A 20,173-nucleotide genomic window follows, 5' to 3' on the forward strand; every position below is an offset into this window, starting at 1 on the left:
CTGCTGACCCACCCACCGAGAATACCTTGAGGAATTTTACAGCTCACATTTTTGGTACCGACAGGATTAATTCCCTAGACGCCATGCCAGCACACTGGGGCGCGGGCACAAGCAGGCACACGACTGGCACATCTCAGTTGTGCTGTTTCACCTCTCCCAGCTGTGGACTTTTTTTTTCCAGGGCTATGGAATCCAGTTCTCTGCTCGAAGCAGCCTTCCTGAAGATACTTGCTGGATTAATCCATTGTAGAAGCACAATGCTTTATCGACTCACCGAGCAAGAACATGCACATTTTCTATTCTCCTTCCCTTCTTCCTGCTATTTAAACCGAGATTGAGATGGTCCAACTCAGCAGCATAGGTCTGCTCCACACTTTCCCAGACAGCCTTTCGCTTATTGAATTACCAGTCACTTGTAAGTTCCCTCAACTTCCTTTTCATAGGATGTGAGCAGGAGAGGGGTCCTACGCCCGCGAGGAAGCGCTGTGTACTGCAAAGCGTGAACTGGAGTTGTACTGTAGGAAGCCCGGCCACCTGCACTCCAGGGGCTTCACAGCTCTCTGGTTGGAACATGTCTGCTGTTCCTTTGCGTTGTGAGCTGCAGTCCAAGTTGGCCAGTGAGAAGAGAAGCTGCTAAAGGAATTAACTGTACATTTCACCTGCTAAATGACGGGTGGCTCTATTTAAGCTTCAGAATGGAGTCCCCATGTAAGGATTTAGAGCTCTAACGATTTCTATGCCTCCCCCAGAAGGCCAACTGACCTGCTGATGTAACAGATAGGCTTTGAACTCCTAAGCACCACTGCATCCACTTCCAGCAACTGTTTTCCGCTGAGAAATTCTGACTCCAGCCAGTAAGGTTGTAACACCCACTTGGTTCTTCATCCCAACGCAGACAATGCGCGCTCCACTCAGAGGCTGCACAGATGCCAGGATGGACAAGAGGCGGGGATGGCAGCAAGCGCCTATGAAAACCGGTAGCCCCAGGCTCTCGAAGGAGCTTCCCTCCCCCCCTTCTCCCCACACATAACACAAATTTGCAGAGTCAGTTTCCTATTTGTTTTCAAAGGGATAGGATTTCGAAGTCTTCATCTTCCGAGTCAAAGAACCTTTCCAATCTGTCGGCATCGGAGGAGTCTACAAGAGAAAAAGAAAGCACTACCTCCATGGGACGCACTGACTGCTCAGCATCAGCGAGACCAGCAGCTGGAGGGCAGCGGAATTTGAGTGTCAGGGGCCCCATGAGATCCAAGAGACTCCGTGACACCCCTGAGTGAAGGCTGAGGAGGGATGAGAAATAGCATATATCAACAGCATGGAAAATACACTGGAGAGAATTATATGGTGCGCAGAAGGTGCGCTATGTTTGACAGATCCCGACACAACTCTGTGCTGTGACTGTTTTGTACAACCTTCCTGTGCAGCAGCTCTGTATTAGCAGGAGACAGTTCTGCCTCATGAGGCTCAAAACAGGAGAACTGGCCCAGGTCTGGACTAATATCCATGAAGATTTCTGGCCCAAATAAGTGATACAGGAACATTTTTCTCCCCATGTATTAGAGACTTGTTTTCTGTTACAGTTGCCTTTGATCCAACTACTGGGGAATGTAATTACACAACATGCACTCTCCCAAAAGTAATTAGTACAGTCCATTTTGTGAGGAAGGGTAATGTACTTGATCCCTCCTGTCCATCCTTCCAACTCTATGGAGGAGGGACCACACACCTAGAGGGGAAGCAACTTTACCATAGGGAAAATTCAGGTGAGAATGTATGGGCAAACTGGGGAAGTAAAGGAGAAACCTACATTAACTCAGGCTTCAAGAAAGCACACGCTGGACTTGGCAGAACAGCCAGCCAAAAGCTAAACTGCAATAACTGATGGCTGGGGATAGAGGAGAAGTGCAAGGCTGCAGATCCCCCCCACAGCCCCCGAACATTTTGTGACAAGCTTTAATCCCCCAGTAGTGTGTGCTAATGCCTAATGTCACTGTTCTTGACCGAACTGCAGTGCCCATGAGTGCTGGCAGCACAACTTCCAGAGGTGCTCCTCAGAGGAGCAGCCCCCCCTGTTCACTTCAGTAACACAGCAGAGAACCCAACTGGCAGGGGGCTGGACATTCATGAGAGTACGGTTAATCCTTCGGGGTAGGACTGTAAGAGAAACAGAATGGCCATAGCAGATGGGAGAGGCTCTACAAGCTAGAGAAGAGTGAGAAGTAAAAGGACAAGTAGCCCATCACAAAAACATTTTTAAGAGTAAGAAAGGCAGCAATTGGGGACAATTTAATACAGGCAAGGAGCAACTGACAGTTTAAGGGAATTGAGCATTCTTACAGAAAAGGACAGTGAGATAAGGAAGGCTTTGAAAATTCATGCTAAGGAGAGAGATAGCAAAGAAGCACAGGGTGCAGGATGCAAGTGACAGGACACAGTCCAATGCCTGGTGACAGGGTAAATTTGTCTGCGCATACTCACTCCTCTTGGCAGAAGCTGTCAATGGCTCTTTATCTCCTGCAATGTTTGTGCACGTTATTAACATGATAACCAGAGCCTGACAGCCAAGATAGTGCCCAGCACTTGTTCCTTTTTCATTGGTAGTGGCACATGCACAGGGAAGGAGTGCCTTACACTGGAACTAAGTTTGACCAGCCCTGTCTTTGACCATTTTCATTATCTAGGAACTCAGTTTTCAGCCTTTTCAATGGACCCTTTTGATTCCTCCAAGGAATCAAATCATAGATTCACATTGCTGTGATGGCCTATGAACTTGTTTTTTCTTCCACTCAGTCACCATCACCATTCACAGACTCATTCTAAAAATCATCCTGAGACACTGTGGGATCTGTGAACCACTAGCTGAAAGCCAAAGAACTAGATCAATTGACCTAAGAGCTCCAGATCAAACTCCAAACGGAACAGGAACGTACTAGAAGTCATCGTGCAATTCCACACAATTTCCAGAAAACCAAAGGGACCAGCTCACCCTTAGCTCTACCTCCCTGCGTGGCCTTACCTGGTGTGAGATTCAGGACGTCGGGGTTGGAGAAATGCGACGGCTGGCGTTCGACCAGTTCGAACATTGGCAGCGCTCCTCTTACCAGGGACAGCTGTGGAGCAAGAGTAGAGCCATGAGAACCAACAACTCTGTACTCACGGTGCTCTGGGTCTTTAAAGAGTAATAAAAATCTGTTGGGACTTCATTGCAGCTGAAAAAACGTTTCTCAAATCTTTGACTCGCATCATCAGCAGAATTTCAGAGCTATGCTCTTTTTGGTAGTTTAATAAACTATTTTCATATGCTTTAAAATGGGATCATGCTGCAAAGGACATGCTCTCTGTGCAGCGGTTTGGAAACAAGACAATACCCTACATTCCTTTCCCAGTGATATAAACACAAACCTTTTTGATTTGCTGGCACCAATCGTTAAAGTCCTCCTCTGTATTGCAGAAAAAGCCCTGAAAAAAAAAGACTTTATCTTTATATATTGTAGATTGATCATTTCAGTCTTAAGGCCTTGTGTTAACGCCAAGCAACATGACCAGGACTGCGAGCAGTTACACCACCTAACTGCCTTGCTTTTAAACTGTGGCTTACACTGCCCCATTAAACTGAACACTCCCCACACGCTTGATGTGACCAGACTATCCAAGTGCTGGAAGCATCGATGTAATGGTCTGCTCTACTGCAGAAGGAAAACTGGGCAGAAACAACCCACATGGAAACAAAGGGCAGGCATCTTAGGCTCAACAGAAAACAAGCCACCCTGAATCATAATATGGACTCAGGAACGGATTCAGATCTGCCCATCAAAAGGCAGGAATCAAAGCCTAAACTAAACCTGAGAGAAGAATACTGCCCCATGAAGAATGGCATTTAATTGCCATGCAAGGGGGACTTCCCTGTACCGAACCACTTCTGCATGAGGAGCTTCTTTACCAACGTTACTGAAACCCACTTGCCCAGAGCACGCACGCCTGTGGAGTACCCAACCCATCACCACTGCCTTCGCCAGCTCCCTGGGGAAAGGGACAGCTGTGAAACAGAGGGACCACAACACCGCTCCTTCGGGTGATCGGAAACAAGCAGCAGGAACGCACCACCGCAATGGAGGGGTCGAGCTCGGCAATGCTCATTCTGCAGGGAGGGTGCTGGCAGTGAAAGCTTTCATCGGGGAGACAGCCGCTGTCATTGGGCTCCACGGCAGGCTGCGTAGTGTGGGGATCCAGGTAAATGAGCTCCTCACCTGGACAGATAGGCAAGGAGACATGAAGAGGAAGAACCATGCCAGAAGCTGGTCTTCTGAGAAGCAAACGGTGAGATACAAAGAGGAGGAAGAGTGACGACAGAGCCAGCTCTCGAAACCCCGCGTAGGAACCCACGTTCTATAGGCGCAACTGGCTTTCAGCCACTTTCCCAAATCCTTCTCATCCAGGCAAATAGCCAGCTGCCAGCAGAACCATGGTGCCCACTCCACAGCGACACTCGGGGCTCAAGGCACAGGCACTATTTGGATACTGTTCCTGCGCATGCCTTCCAGGGTCCTGTGTAAGCTCAAGTCGGCCCCAGAAATCCAAAGCACATCCAGATTGAGGTCTCAGGCATAGAAAGAAAATCAGAGGGAAGGAGGAGAGTAGAAGGACAACAGTTTGTAGGGTTTCAGGAAGGGGACAACTAAAGGACAGTTAAGTCCAGCCAAGCCCCTAAAGGGAGGTCAGCTCTGAACGTAGGAAGAAGTCTCTACGCACACCTCTTTACAGACAGGATTTAGCATTATGCAGTGGAAGTTTATGGCCCGTACTATAGCCACTGTTCAAAGCTACATCACTCAGGCCCTCGCAAAGAGGTTCAGTCCACAGCAGCCTTCCACGCTTCCAGCGGGAAAGAAGACCCCTGCAGCATGCACCACAGATCAAGCAGGAGAGCTGTACCGCTCCACAAGCATTTTTTAGCTGGGGGGAGATGCTTGGAAAGTTTCTGCAGTACTCTGGGCACTCACCTACATAGCCAATGAAGTAGTGAGCACTGTTTGGTTTCCCTCCGATCACTCCCAGGGACTGGGGCATCATGAAGCAGTGCTGGAAAAGCAATACAGAAAACACACAGCTGACAGACAGTGAGACAGCAGGTGGCAACAAAGGCAAACATCCAAAAATGCAGTGGGAAAGAAAGACAGGGACACTGAAAATCAGCAGAAAAAGCCATTTCTGGAGAAAAGCTCCGCCAGGAAGGCTGAAGGCTGCAACACAGGGCCTTCAAGGAACACAAAAGCAGCTCAAAACCACCTTTAACTGCTGACAGGAACATACAGGTGGACCAAATGGAAGAAGCAGCACTACTCCAGGGCGCAGTCCAGGTGAATCCTGGCTCCACTGCAGTCAGTGGCAAAATACCCTGGAGCTGTCATCAGGTTGCAACAGTGCTCTCGGGAGGAAAGGATCATTCAGGAAACAGTTTAAGTTCCTTATCCTGCAGTATCCAGGCAACATCTACTGAGTTAAGGGCAAGTAACTTTGCATGAATTTGGAGCCCTTACCTATGCAGCTCAGAGCTTGCTAGCATTATACAGCAAGACAATGTGCACCCTGTCTTGTGCATGTACTCTGCACACCCTAAAGTCTGCAGCCTCCTGATACTCCACACTGCAATCATCAGCCAAATTCTAGCCTCAGTCTGCAGTACAAACTCCAGCATCAGAGCCACAGGGAGTTTTCAACACTACATTCATTAATGCTCAGGTTGCCACTGAGCACAGTACAGTTGTGCTGAACAAATGCTTCAGCAGGTTGGTACCATCTAAACACAAAAAGGGACTGAGATTAAGTTGTGAAGTAAGATCCTCAAAAAAAGCCCAAACACCAAAAACCACAACCCCCCAAAAGCCCCACAGATTTTCCTGACTAAAGCCTGCAAGAACCCATATCCTGACCTCTGACAAGGATTGTCTCTAAACACATTTTTCTTTTGAAAGTAGGACAATTATTTCTGAGTATTTTTGCCCCAAAACCAAATTCCAAAAATGACTTAATTCACAACAGGGTCCTTAAGCGTCAGAACACCAAGAATTCAGCTCCAGGTCCCCTACCTTTAGTGTTTCAATATAGGCTTCATTGATCTCTGTGAGCCCAAGGCGGAGAGGTATCAGCAGCACCAATGGTTTCCACAGTGAGAGCCTATCTCTAACCCCTGCTTCCTCTGGGTACCCGTTATAGAGTACGTCTGACTCCACAGCAGGGCATGCTGCAGCTCCAGCACACGGGAAGTTGGACTGGCACAACCGCCCTACAAAAGGGAACATGAGCAGAAAGCATCAGAAATAACCTCCGTTTCTAGACCTTGAGTAATTCTATTCGAGCTCTGACCAACAATTGCCATTTACTAAAAGCCTACAGCACTTAAAAAGAAAAGCTTGAAGAGGTCCAGTGCTGGGATCATGTGATGTACGTACTCCCTGCAGGGCTTCTGGTAGGGCTCAGCATTTCGTCTAAGTTTACATAAAGATTATGCCAAAGCATGCTGTACTCACAGCCACCATCTGGTGGGCTGTTAAAATGCGAATTTTTCCAGGAGGTGAGCAGCTAAGCAACAACCTGTGCCAACAAGGTTGAACGAATTGACTAGGAGGTCAGGCAAGAGTCCTGAATTCAGAGAGTGTAGGCAGAAAGAGAAAAATCTGAAGCGTTCAACTCAAGAGGAGTTCATGGAGAATATGAAGACAGTTGAACTGAATGAGGAAACATTATAGCTTAACACAGGAAATATTCATCTGTAATTAGTGCTGTAACAAGATACAAACATGGTATCTGTCTAGAGTAGTTGTAATTTTACTAAAGTTCACTAAAGCCTTCACAGATTTTATCGGGCATCATTCAGAAGCTACCTCAGAGACCTAAAGCAGGATGATCATTAACCTCTGCAATTTCAGCATGAGCTTTGCCTTGAAGATATGGGGCAGTAAAATTCCTCGGGGCATACACATGACATAAGCACTATGCATCCTCATTCTACAGGCTTGACAAACACACAGCCAGGCTGTAATGCAACCAGATTATGCAAATTCTGGTACAGAAACATCTCCAAGCCTACCTGTCTCACTGGCCAATTTCATTATTTACTGGGTGTGTGAAGAGAAAACCCAAACCCCAAAGAAACCCACAGCACTTTAATCGCAAAGCCAAGGCAATTAGAGAAAATGCCAGAGGCTCATTTAATTTATTCCTGGGCTAAGCTGAATGCCAGGACACTCTCAGCAGGTAGGACACAATGTAAACAAACACCTTAATCACCAGCCATTTCAGCAGGGTGTTTGCTCACGACTAAAAGCTTCGAACCCAGCTGAACAAGGAGAATGTTACACCCAAGATCAGAAGAAATAGGACTTTGATCTAAAGCCTCAGAGTTTGCAGTTGCTCCCTATACTGTCCCTCAAGGAGACAGAAGATGTATGTGTGCATCTCTCATGCACAGACATATTGTAGTTACTGGAGGTCCTGAGAAAATTGAAAGTCATTATTCGTAGTGATTTATCCTGTTAAAACAGTACAGACCATATGTTTTTTTGTCGCAGTAGTCTGCCTGATCTTATGATCTGAAATCAGCTGCCAAGCCAGGGCTGTTGCTGAATGGCGTGTCACTGCAGGTTTCCTCACCAGGCAAAGCAACTAGCAATCCTGCGCTGCAATATGAACATATTTAACCCAAGTTTAAGCAGCAGGGAGCTCGGCACAGACTAAATTCACCTTGCTTCTCTGGCAGGCTTTGCAGCGCCATGGTGCCACAGCACAGCGGAACTGCCTGAAGCTTCCCAGCTGGATCCAAACCACTTACTGCAAACATATTCCAACAGATTTGACACAACATCTCTCCTGCTGCGGCTGCTGCTATCAGGTGCTGGCTTTACTGTCTTGGTTTCTCACCACCCTTCTGATGCACAGGATCCTCCAATGCCCAACTAAGAGCCCCTTTCTGATAAAACAGACCGATTCAGAAGGGAAAAAGATGGATGTTTCTTCACTGCTGTAGCAAAAGGCACTTCCTATGAACCTTAGGCTGAACAGTATTAGAATTTAACAGATGTATGAAACAGCATTAACTTCTGAATGCTTCACTATCGACAGATGTTTGGGGCACAAGATAATATAACACATACCTACAGACACGTAACACATCAGACCCACTCATACAGTGACTTTCAGGCCCTGAACGGGTACGTTGTGATTCACAATGGAAAATAAACAAACACCCCCTGCGCGTTACAAGCTGCATGGACACGTTACTTGAAGCGGTGTCAGTGCTGAACAGTCAGTGCCACACAGACAAGAGCCTGCAGCATACCCAAGCCTCGCAGCCAGCATGCTTCAGTTCTAGAAGTAATGTTTTCAGGCTAAAGGTGAAAGATAAACCCAATTTCTGTCTTCACACTGGCCCTTGTTTAAGCCAAAGGCATCAACACATACCTTCACAGGACTACGTGTACCTAAGGTTAGGCAGGCACTTCTCAATCAGACCTTGGCCTCCCAATTGAGACTACCTGATAAGAGATGTGACTTTGTAAAGTGACTGTCCTGCACTCTAGGGACAAATTGCCTGTTAATTGATTTTGGCTCCGTGGCAGCCGAAGCCAGCCTAAATGATGCCCGCCATGATCTCACCTATAACCTTGCATCAGCTCCAGCGCTCACTGGACTGTTCCATGTGCCATTTCAGAACACTAACTGGCAGAAAACATTGCATGGTTTTGTGCTGTGTAAGCGCACTGCCTCATGAGTTAGTCTAAAGCAAGCGAGGGGAAGGCTTGTGTGGCCAGGACAATGCAGGACTGCAGCAATGCAGGCATTCAGCTTCGGTTACTGCGGCACTGCAGCCTGAGCAAGCATGCTAGGGATGAACACGTTGCACAGCTGCTCAGCCTCCAGAGCCATCCTATTGTCAGGATGCACCAAAAAAAAAGAAAGAAAGAAAAAAAGAAAGAACCAGTGAGCACTCCTTAGAAGAGCACTCCTTAAAAGATGATGATTCACTCCAGAGATGGATTCCCTTCTTCTCCCCCTCCCCCGCCAATTTTGTTCATTTTCCTCTTCAGCAATGTTCTAGTTTTCTTACTCTGCCTAATAGCAGAGACATTCCTACCCCATTATATGAGAGAGGAAGCAGCCATTTACTGCTTGCTACCTGTGGCCATAAACAAGTTTGACACTACCTTCCAAGCAGCTCCCACCTATTGTTTGAAGGGCAACAGACCTCCTCTCCAGATCCAGAGGCCACAGTGCCAAGTCAGAGGCTTATCAGATGAAGCAAAAGTCAAACAAGGGGCTTCCTTGCCCAAGAACAGTAATTTCATCTGGTTTTAGCATGCTTGGCCACAGCTTTAAGACAAAACATTTACTTAATGCTTGTTGTGTTGTACTACTTTATGCTTTCCAGCTTTTTTCTGGCTTCTTCCTGCCAGAGGATACACCACATTCTACCTCCATGTGATACTTACGGATTTCTTCCATCACTACTGTGTTGTCCATGGCTATATGTACTGCCAGTGAACTCCATGTATCAAAAGTTGCAAGTTTTCTATAGGAAAATTAAAAAAAAAAAAAAGTAAGCAAGGATTACTTACAACTACAAGACAAAGACAGTAATGTATCAGAGAGGAGAAACTAGATTAGGAGAGATTGGCTTTCATCAATTATGCTGTAAAGTATGCTTTTATACATGTATCAGAGTTGTAGACTTCATTGCCACTAGTTATTATGGCTGGAAGAATAAACAAGATTGCTAATGGGACCACACCTGGGAATTTGTCCCTCAGCAGCTACCAAGTACAAGAGCCCTGATATAATCCCCAACTCAAATCCCATAACTGCTGGTTAGCAGAAAGCAAGACAGCATAAAAAATAAATAATCATAAATGAAAAAAATCACTTTTACTTTCCGTACATATCTCCTGATCACCTATACCAGATCCTGGGCTAACTCGGCATATGGTCTGACCTGGGAAAGCTGCTTTTAGGCAATCCTAGCCTATTCCAGGGAGCTACCTGCTCATCTAATCAAAGTGAGGGAAGAATGGCGACAGGAGGGAGAATGTTTCTCAAAATACAGTATGTCTCAGTTATTAAAGGCAGTCCATGCTCCAGCACCGTTCTGATCTGCTGCCTGTCACCATGGAACCCAGGTGGCAAATATTAATGCTTTCCTCTGCTAATGCATTAGTGACTTGATGGCTTGCTGGCAGCTTTTTGATAACGATGACACTGTTGTCAGGTCAGCAGAGGCAACTCAGATGCTAGCAGAGATCCAAACGATGGCAACAATCATCTACTCTGACACTTGCTTCTGGTCTGCTGCAGAGTATTGCACTCAGTTCCATGGCAAGCACATTACTGTGGGACGTGGAGAGAGAATTTTGGGGGTTGTCCTCAACTTGAAATCTGTTTTCCCTTACATCCTGCCAGCATCTGAATGACAGAAGGGCTCCTTTCAAGTTCCTGCCCAAGCAGGCTGCCTGCTAACAGTGTTAAAACATACAGTTGCACTTCAGTCAATGAGCAGAAACCTGTAAGCTAGGAGAGGCTAAAAACCAAAGGACCCCACTGCTTGGTTCGAAAGATATAAAGGAAAAACGCAGCACTTACTTGAGCACTTGTGCGACTGTGTTTGGTCCATACCACTGACCTATGGATTTTCCCTCTCCAACTCCCATCTGGGCTGCATGACAAGAAAAAAACAAAATAAATTAGCAAATAATTTTACCTACGCTGCGTCCCTTCCTAATCAGATTTTGTATTTAATAGGGAAGAAATCTCACTTGGGAACATTTTGAGTCAGCAAAATCTACCCTTTCATGGGGTATCTTAGCATAGACGGGAGAGAGAAGCATACCCTGAAGGACTGTAAAGCAAATCCTTTCCCCAAAATGCAATAACACAGACGTTCAAAAGGCAATGTTACCTCAGAAGAAATTTTACTTAGAGTGTTTGACTACCAGACCACCCCTGTAATTAGAAGTTCTGTTCGCTGAAGCTATAGGTGCTTTAACACCCTATAGGAAAAACTGGAACAGACTGCTTCTCTTTTATTTGCCAGGGAAGTTTATATCAAAGTTTACATCCTTCCTTAGTCCATTTGCTACTTCTGAGAATTTCTTCGCTCAGCAATCTTCTCGTATTACAAGGTCCTAGTGACAACCGCAACCACATGAGTTCCTCTCACCTTAGCTAGCTAGGATATGGAAAGCAATGCTGAATATAACCTAAAGCATTAGGCAAACCTGACAGCCATAATGGAGTCAAAAAGAAAAATCCATCATAATCCATAAAGTGTGGTAGTTTTACATCAGTTTTACATCAGAAAACAAGCAGCACAGCATCATGTACTACCTGACCCACTCATCGTTTGTGGGTTTTTTTTTTTTTGGCTAAGCTAGTAAAACAAACACAGAGTGATGTTCTACACTCATGGGAAACCCAGACTGAGTATCTCCATGCTCTTCAGCACGCAGACTCTTACCTATCTGGTGAATGGAGTAGTAGCTGTCTTTTTTGTCAATGAAGGCATTAAGAACATTGAAGTAATTATCCATCTGCCTCTTCCCTTTTATCCACCTCCAGTCTAAGACAGACAAGGCAATATATGAAACAAAACATGGTATTTATTAGCAACTAGAGGCTGCAAGCTACAATTCTCTTTCCTGTGCATCAATCAACTGACCCGATATTCATGTCACCATCTTATTACTAGGCATCTGAGGCATTCCCAACACTAAAGGATGAATTTTAAAAGAAAAGTAAGCATTCTCACAGCTGGGATAAAGGAGTATCACCCACAGAAAAGCAAATAAACAAACAAAAAATTGGAAAACACAAATTGTACCTCTATCCCACAGATGGGAAATAGGATTACAATTTCTCATTAATAGGCGTAGGCTACATATTCTGGGAAAAAACAGGTGACCTCACTGCAAAAATCATCCCCCACAAATTCAAAGGCCATCAACAACTGTCAAAAAACCGCTCTGGTATAGCTGCTTACAGACCAAGCGTGGGTCAAGCACAAGAACAGAAGTATTCAGGGAGAGGAGACTACACTCAGTAACTGAGGGCTTTGTGACAAAACTGAACTACAAACAAGAATTAATCTACTAAGTCGTTATAAACTTCAGCTATATAAAAAGCCCTTCAAGAAAACTCTAGTACGTGCTTGGCTTCAGTGGATTTAACTACCATGTTACAGGGCCCTGCTTTGTTTTAAGGCTTGGACAACTATATCTACCTATGTAGAGTTGCAGACAGCAGGAAAAAACCTGCTGGAGGGTTTCCAGTAGACTATTTTCTCAACAGCCCTGAACTTGAGAAGACTGAAGAAAAACTTATAGAGCCCTCAGCAATTCCCAGCTGTGCCCTTGTTATCTCCTGTCCTTACAAGTACTGCACTCGTGGGAGCACATGGCCCTGGAAGTCAGTATAGGCTGTGCACTGGTTTACCTCTTCCCAAATGCCTGCAGACCAAGGCCTGAGCAAAGATCATCTGGCCACATCGCAACATACAGCCCCAGCCAGTGTCGGATGTGGGACCGGTTCCTCCTGTAAATGAGAACAGAAAATAAATATGTAATGAATAGTATAACAGTGCCAAGAGGGAGAATAAATGAAAGCACTGTAAGTCTGCATGGGTAGCAGGTTCACCCAAGAAATCAGGCAGGGAATAAGGGCTACTTAGCTCACATACCCAAGGCTGCGAAACAAAAATGTAGTTATCAGTGAGTAACTTAATGGCATCCCTTAAAAACAAACAAACAAAACTCTCTAACACTAACTGAAAGGGGAAAAAACTCCAAAGGGAAATCCAAACAACTCAACTAGAAAGAGAGCTGCATTTCTCAGGAGCACAACAGCCCTTGAGCCTAGCTGCAGACTCCCAGCCCAATCCAGAGACACACTGTTACACAGAGGTGCTTGTTACAGGCAACTTCTTGCAATCCTCATATTGAGAAGGCAACTCATCATGCAAAACAAATCAGTCCCAAGGAATTCCCACATCATAAGCAGCTATGACTGGATGAGATTCCAAAGTGAACAACATAGGCCAAAAAAAAATCCCACCAGCCAAAAAAACCCACCCCAGCAATGAAAAAAACACAACCTACATAATATTGGAGAATAAGCTAGATATTAGCTCATGCTGGAAAGTCTCAGACAAAGGCCTCAAGGCTGGAAGCATTTCCCTGACAGAACTTCAAAAGGAAATTGCTTCTCCTCCAGCAAAGCTCTGGCTATTATTACAAGCTTCGTAGATAAAATATTTAGTGTGACCACAGCAAGTGAGCTGTCTTACAAGCACGCAGTCAGCTGCGCCTTAGCAGAGCTGGTAGAAGCAGTTTCTCTGTAATGCTGCTTTTTTCTTTCAATCCCATGCAACTACTTTGCATGAAAAGCACAGGGAGAAAAATCACCCACGAGAACTATTTATACAACTTCTAGATGGTCAGCAGCTATCTTCTATAATTTTGCCAGCAATTTATAACATATACAACATCCAAAATTGATAATGCTTTACAAAATTAGCATAAGACATTCCCCTTACCCTCTGAAGAGCTTACAATATTTAAGTGGGCAAGGACTGAGAGAAGTGGCCAACAATAAAAGGGATGACCGGGAGAAGAAAAACTGAAAAAGGAGAACGTTTACGGTATGACATGCAAACTGTATCTATACTGTAAATGGGAAATGACTCAGAAAATGGGATTTCTTACCGTCCCCCACCCTTTAATAACTCATATAGAAAGCCCAATCATGTTTGTGGGCCATAGTTAAACACATGCTAACCCTTCAATTTCAAACGCATGTTTAACTATGGCTCACAAACGTGAATTTAAAGGGATTAAACTGCATCAAAGATGTCTCATACCTTGTTAGGCAAAGGGTTTCTCAGTACAGAAAGAACAGAACAAGCCAGAAGGATCAGCTACCAAGATGTAACTTTTCCAAACCTAAGCCATTTTCCCCATCAACTGCTGGGGATGACACTGACAGTGGGGACACAGATGGGGCTTGGATCCCATTTACCTGCTCTCAGATCTCTTCTGATACCCCTTCCACCCAGTACACAAAACCACACCACAGAAGTGACCATGCAGAATACCTTAAGGAACCAAGACATCCTCCTTTGAGTTCACTGGGAAATGTTCCCCATGTTACTACAGTTCCTGTGTGTAACAGCCACTTCAGGTATCTAAAAAAACCCCACACAAACAAGCAAACCCCCCCATATAGTCCAGAGCAGATGCACAAAGGCAGTAATTTCTGATCATATCTCTAGTTTTCATGTCTTTAATCCACTTCAAGCCCAAGACCATCATTAAATAATATTTCACGTTAGACTTACATAGGACTTAATGAAGTACAAAAATCTGCCCACGTTGCTCAAAGAAAGGATATTTCTAGGTAGGCTTCCCAAACTCATTCTTGTGTCCTTTTTAAAATCACTGTTATCCCTCATACCCAAGGGGATGAGGAATTCTCATTATCAGATAAACAAAAAGTCTATCCTATCAATTAAACGAAGTGCATTTCAGATTCCTATAATCAGAAGTGAATTAATGCTATGCTTGTGGGGACTGTTTTATTAGGTAGAGATAACCGGATTATTATAATTTCCGGCATATACTTAGACTGATCCACAGTACGTACCGATAGCAGGGAAGTTCTTTCTGTAGGTGAACCAAAGCCGAGAGGTCACATCCAACAGGATCTCTTCTTTCTCTGAAAATTTTTCAGCATCACAAGGCACACACATGAGGGTAGCACCAAACACAGCTAAATCCATCTCTCACCCACCTTCCCTAATGACAACAGCATCCTGCTCCTCACTCAGTCTGTGTGCCCAGAGAGGCAAAATCTCGCTGAGGAACAGGACAGTGCCGCTGTGCAAAAGAAACTTTCTTTTTCCCCCAACATAGCTGCAATCAACCCAAAGATGCCACGGCCATAGGCAAATTATGAAGCAGTAAACCATTTTCCTGCCTTTTCCCTGAGCTATCCCCTTGCCTCAACCATCCTGGCCTCATGTCACAAGTCCCAATAACTACTGAACGGTAACTTTCTGCACAAAAATATTCCAGAGCCCACAGAGATGGACAGACAGAGAGAAGCACAGCACTTACAATCTGCATTCTCTGCCAGCAAACAGACACATTCTGCAGTGTGCTTATAAGGTTTGCAGTCACCTTGCTGCTCAGAAAGCAAAGTGCAACACTAACAAAGTCCTCTGGGGCGTTAGAGCATGTTGCACCGTGCATGCAAAATACCTGTAAAAACACTGTATTTCCGGCCGAGGATCCAAACGGGTTCTTTGGTCTCAGGGAAGTCTTCATATTCGAACCTGAGAGTGTCATAGGTAAGAGTAGCTAGAAAGAGAAAGAAGAAATTACATACCTTTCATATCTTTTCCTTGTGTTTTAAAAATCACACTAAACTACAGAATCAGAGCTGCTGTGGACCAGCAACTTACACACACAGAGCACCTGGCTCTAGCCGGCAAGAAACGGTACAGCTCCCCCTGCAACCACCAACTCTGGAAGGCACAGAGAGCTGATGCAGCCCTGGCTCACTCCCGGCTGCTCCACAAGCAGAAAAGCACGGGGATTTCCAGGTTAGGTCAGTCCAGGTTCTGCCTGGTGCAGAAAACGGTCAAGAAAACATCTAGGACTTCATTCAACAGCTGCACTCTTCTTCCCGGAACAGGCACCATCGTGCAGGCTAGAACAGTTATCAGCAACAATGTCAAGGTCCTCTTTTCAAGTGAGCAAAGCGATTAAAATCCTTCTGCCAGAGAATGTAATTTTTGGTGGTGGAACACAAAAAGCACAGATCGCATTAAGACGGGAACTAAACCTTGCTCCGCAGGTCAGTCCCTCTTCAAGAGGCAATGAATCCAGCAGAAGTCATTGCCTGCACTGAAAACAGCCTGCTGCTCACGGAGCAGCACTGCCTTTACAGATGACACACTAAAATCTGAGGAATGCAAAGCTGTGCAGAGATGTACGTGCTCACAGATGAGAGGCAAACCTTATGTCTATTTTACTGGCTCCCTTCACAGCATGGCATCCATCAGTGCCTAGATATCCACCTCCTCTTACACGACCATTACAAAACAACTCAGCAGCTCAGGCTGCCCGTGGATCAGGGCACTTAAGCTTTCATGCAAAAGACAACAGGCAATGGGGAGGAAAAAAAAGGAGAGTTGGATGAACTGTGCTCCACTAGATCTGTATTTGGAAATAAGGCACTTTAAAATGGTCTTGGAACCCTGGAAATGAACCATCTAATTTTGTAGGTGTCAATTCTTTAACAAACTGCCTATAAAATTTAAAGCAGAACTAAGCTAGACTGTTCTGTAACTGTTGAAGTGATTACTGAAAATATCTCTCACAGCAAATGCAATAAAATCTGCAGTAACGTGACATGAGTTTAAAACAGGGCAACGGACTAAACGACCACAAGCTCCTCTCAGCCCCGTTTTCTGTGAAAGCCACCACCCTCCATGGTGCACACCTCACTTTTTGCTTCCCAGGAGAGTCACCTGCTGCTTTTCTCTGGTGCTGCCTACGTAGCAGACCTCACCCTTCTCACAAGTAGAAGATGCTCGTAGATGAGCTTTCCTCCCAATCATTCCCGGCTTAGCTTTCCAAAGCATCATCTGGAGCACCAGTAAATAACAATTTGGCTGATTTGCAGCAACGATAGCTCTAGAAAGTCACCACAAGGTTCTGCTCCCCCTCCTTCCAGACATCTAGGATATCCCACGTTGTGCTCAGGCAAACAAGCTACGCAAGACATTTTGGCCTCCTGCAGGTACCTCATCAGCCTTCTGCCCCTGGGCTCTCTGACCTGAAATTCCAATTCCAAATGTCGAAGAAAATACGTAAGTAACAGCAGCAAGACACCACCACCAAGACTAACTACTGTTTAAGCAGGAACCCGGCAACAGAGATGAAAATAGGCTCCTAAATCAAATTTTGATTTAGGCTCTGGACCTAACCCTAGCCCAAAAGATTTAAAGCACGTTCCTTGTGTGAATTAGTCTATAGACTGTTTCAGGCACTTTTAGGATAGCACGGGCCACATGCTATCCCATTCCCATCCCGTGATATGACTTCTAAGCAAAGCAATTCTGCTTGCACAGAAAAGTGCCAGCAAACTAATGCAGTCTTTTCCTCAAACTTTAGCAGGGAAATTAAGAATTTCTTTACCATATACTAGCCAAACTTTACAAATCCCCAGCAGTCCATGCTTTCTGTGTCTATCTTTACTTAATAGCTTGGCTTGCTTTCACCCCTTTCTTGCTCAATGTTGGAGATTTCTTTCCAGGGAAGAAAGCAACGTGACTTCTGCAGCTGTTTTCAAGTGTGCATCGCTTTCTACTTTCTCCCTTAATTTTCAGAAGTTTCCCTTTGGGATGAGACACTACAAGTTTATTCTGACAGCTCAAAGGGAGGCTAGTCGTTAGGATTTTTTAAAATTCAGTGCGTTACCAGATACGATCTTAACACAAAAACTGAAATTCTCAGATAGGTTTTAAAGCTCCAAGGAACATTTTGTGGTTTATTTTGTCAGTTCTCAAGCTTGTCATGAATCCAGCTCTCTGTCAAAAGAGTCCCAAATAACTTAAATAAAATGACTGAAACAAGGATGCTACACAGAAACTATCAGGCTACCCACCATCCCTCCTTCCCCTTCCTAGCAACGCTTCCTTGCCTTCTCAAACATCGCACCCTCCGCGGCTCCACATTTCACAGGGCACCGGGTCCTTGGCAAGCCCAGGATTTGCAACTGGCAGCTTCACAGCAAGGACCTCCTGGAAAGGGGCTGCTGGAGTCTTTCCCCTTCCATCAAAGCTAGGAGAGGAAGGGGTCAGCAAGCGGGAGGGATTCCCAGGCTGCCCGCTGGACCAGGGGAATGCAGCACATGCAAACTGCAAGTGCCATAACACTGCACTGGGGAGGAGAGTCCCAGACTTGCAGTGCTTCAGCTGAATGCCCGACATCTGGGCTCGGTGCAAAGGTTCTGTAGGTCCAGCCGTGCATGCGAAAGATGCGGTCAGACATTAGCGCGTATGTTGGTTTTCTGGAAGAAAATACTTGCCACCATCTGAAAAGGCACAACAACTAAATGCAAGAGTTAAGGTTTCACCTTCGCAGGGAGGAAAATTCAAGTGATTGCTCCCCTTATAAAATTGTTGACGCTAACTCGGAGCAATAAACTCCCCACAAGGCTTGAAGCCACTAAGTGTTTCCTTTACAAACACCTACGATGAGCTAAACACGAGCAAGTGGGACCCAAACAATTCAGACAGAGATACAAAGAGCGTCTCAGCTTGTACAGGAGCCTTTCTGTCCTGCTTAGAGTTAGAGGCAAAGGGTCTGAAAATAAATAAAACTGGAAATTCACCAAGCAGAAATACTATTTGAAGATGCTCCTTTCAGAGCTGCAAAAGTCAGGCGAGATCAGCAAATTTCTCAGTCAGCAGGCCAAAACCTCACCTTCAAGAAGCCCTCAATCTATTTTAAATACCGACTTCTGAGCATCCAGGACAGCAGAGCAGCCTCTGCAGAAAATCCGAGCACGCATCAAATATGATAGTTCAACTTCTTTCCGTGCGCAGTGGATTTATAGTTAAAAAGCCAAGAGTTTCAGCCCTGCAAAGCACACCCTCAGAAAGGTGGCCTCGCTTTCCAGGAGCCTCGGGCATGCTGTGAATGATGCGAGGTTGGCTGGATCTCTGCCCCATGGGCACACCTTCCATGGGGTCTGCTGTAGCGTCCCAGAACACCTTCTCATCCCACACCCTCCCCAGAAAGCCCCGACAGAACAGGCAAAGCTTTGTATGCGCCACTACAGAAAACACCCTATATTAAACAACTTAGGTAAAGGCATTCAAACTAAAACCACATTAAATACCAGCAGTAAGCCTGAACGCTTGAGTTCTCTTCCACTTTTGTGCACATGGTTAGATCTACTCAGTTATAAGATAACGGGCCACATCACAACAGCCTGCCTTGTATGAAGCATAAGGAACCAACCCCTTGACACACTCAGCACGTGCCTGCAGTATTGGTGACTTTCAACATCAGTTTACTAAACGTGAGTACGTGCAAGGTTATTGAAAAGCTATAGAGCATCACCTTGACATAGACCAAGGAAAACTGTCTCAATACATAGAGTTAGGGTAGAGGGTGAAATCTTGCCTCCCTTCTTATATTCTTAAGCTGTACAATGAAAAAGCCGAGCTAAAAACGTTATCCCAACTTGTAATAAACTCCCACATAAACAAAGACAGAAGCGCAGCCAGGGACCGGGGAACAGACCCTGACTGGTGATGTCAGTTTGCAAATGTGCTGAAGGCAAGATATGTGCTTACGACAAGTATCAAGTCCTTGACAGCCACTAACTTTACCTGCTTTACCAAAACTATCAACTTTGGGAAACAAGTAACAAGAAGTCAAAACTTTGATGACTCAAATAGAAATATGGCAAGTGATTTTTCCCTGTGGTTTGCACAGCAAAACAGCTGACGTTCACTCCAGCATCAATCATCTTGTTTACAGTTTGCCTGCACAGCTTAGATGTTTTGTCGAAAAACTTTTTATACAAAATACTGAAGCAGAGATTTGGAGCATCACACTGAAGGAAAAACAGGCTTTGCAATACCTCCCTTCCCAAATTGCTTCTTGGGCTTCCCCCCAGTCTCTAGCGAGGTCTCTCCCTCCGACACAGTAACACTCCTCAGGCAGCGCCTGCAGCGGCTTAGAGACATTTTCCCCAAGTTCTTCAGCCTCCAATTAACACCACCACAAAAGAATCAGAAATGGGGCGGACGATGATCTCCCTCAGCTGATGAAGTTACATCACCCAAGACAGTGGAGAGGAGGAAGGCTACCGGATGTAGGATGTTTCAAAAGAGAGTTAAGAAGAGAAGGTAAATTTATTATCTTAGTAAAGCTCATTGCTGGAAAATGCCTAGAAAACAGATAATCGAAGAACAGCCTGAACCCTTATTTCTGGCCTTTACAGAAGAAAGATTAAGTCTTTTCTTTACCCTAAGCTCTTTCAAACAAGACAAATCCTGATTATCTAAGTAACAACAAGGAGTTAAGAGACAGCCAGGGAGGAAAGTCAGTCA

General features: G+C 45.2%; 1 protein-coding gene across 1 annotated transcript; it reads right to left on the reverse strand.

The window, feature by feature from the left end:
• Positions 1 to 350: 350 nt before the first annotated feature.
• ATG4B (autophagy related 4B, cysteine peptidase) lies at positions 351 to 15,398 on the reverse strand (the record flags this gene model as incomplete). Its single annotated transcript, XM_009583727.1, has 12 exons — positions 351 to 1,137; positions 3,017 to 3,110; positions 3,403 to 3,459; positions 4,102 to 4,247; positions 5,001 to 5,079; positions 6,087 to 6,283; positions 9,486 to 9,565; positions 10,630 to 10,702; positions 11,504 to 11,605; positions 12,478 to 12,576; positions 14,683 to 14,754; positions 15,300 to 15,398. Coding segments are annotated over 12 exons (1,172 nt in total), but the record flags the coding sequence as incomplete, so codon positions are not given.
• Between the last annotated feature and the right edge of the window lie 4,775 nt (positions 15,399 to 20,173).

This window comes from Fulmarus glacialis, unplaced genomic scaffold, assembly GCF_000690835.1.
Source record: "Fulmarus glacialis isolate BGI_N327 unplaced genomic scaffold, ASM69083v1 scaffold15678, whole genome shotgun sequence".
Lineage (NCBI taxonomy): Eukaryota > Metazoa > Chordata > Aves > Procellariiformes > Procellariidae > Fulmarus > Fulmarus glacialis.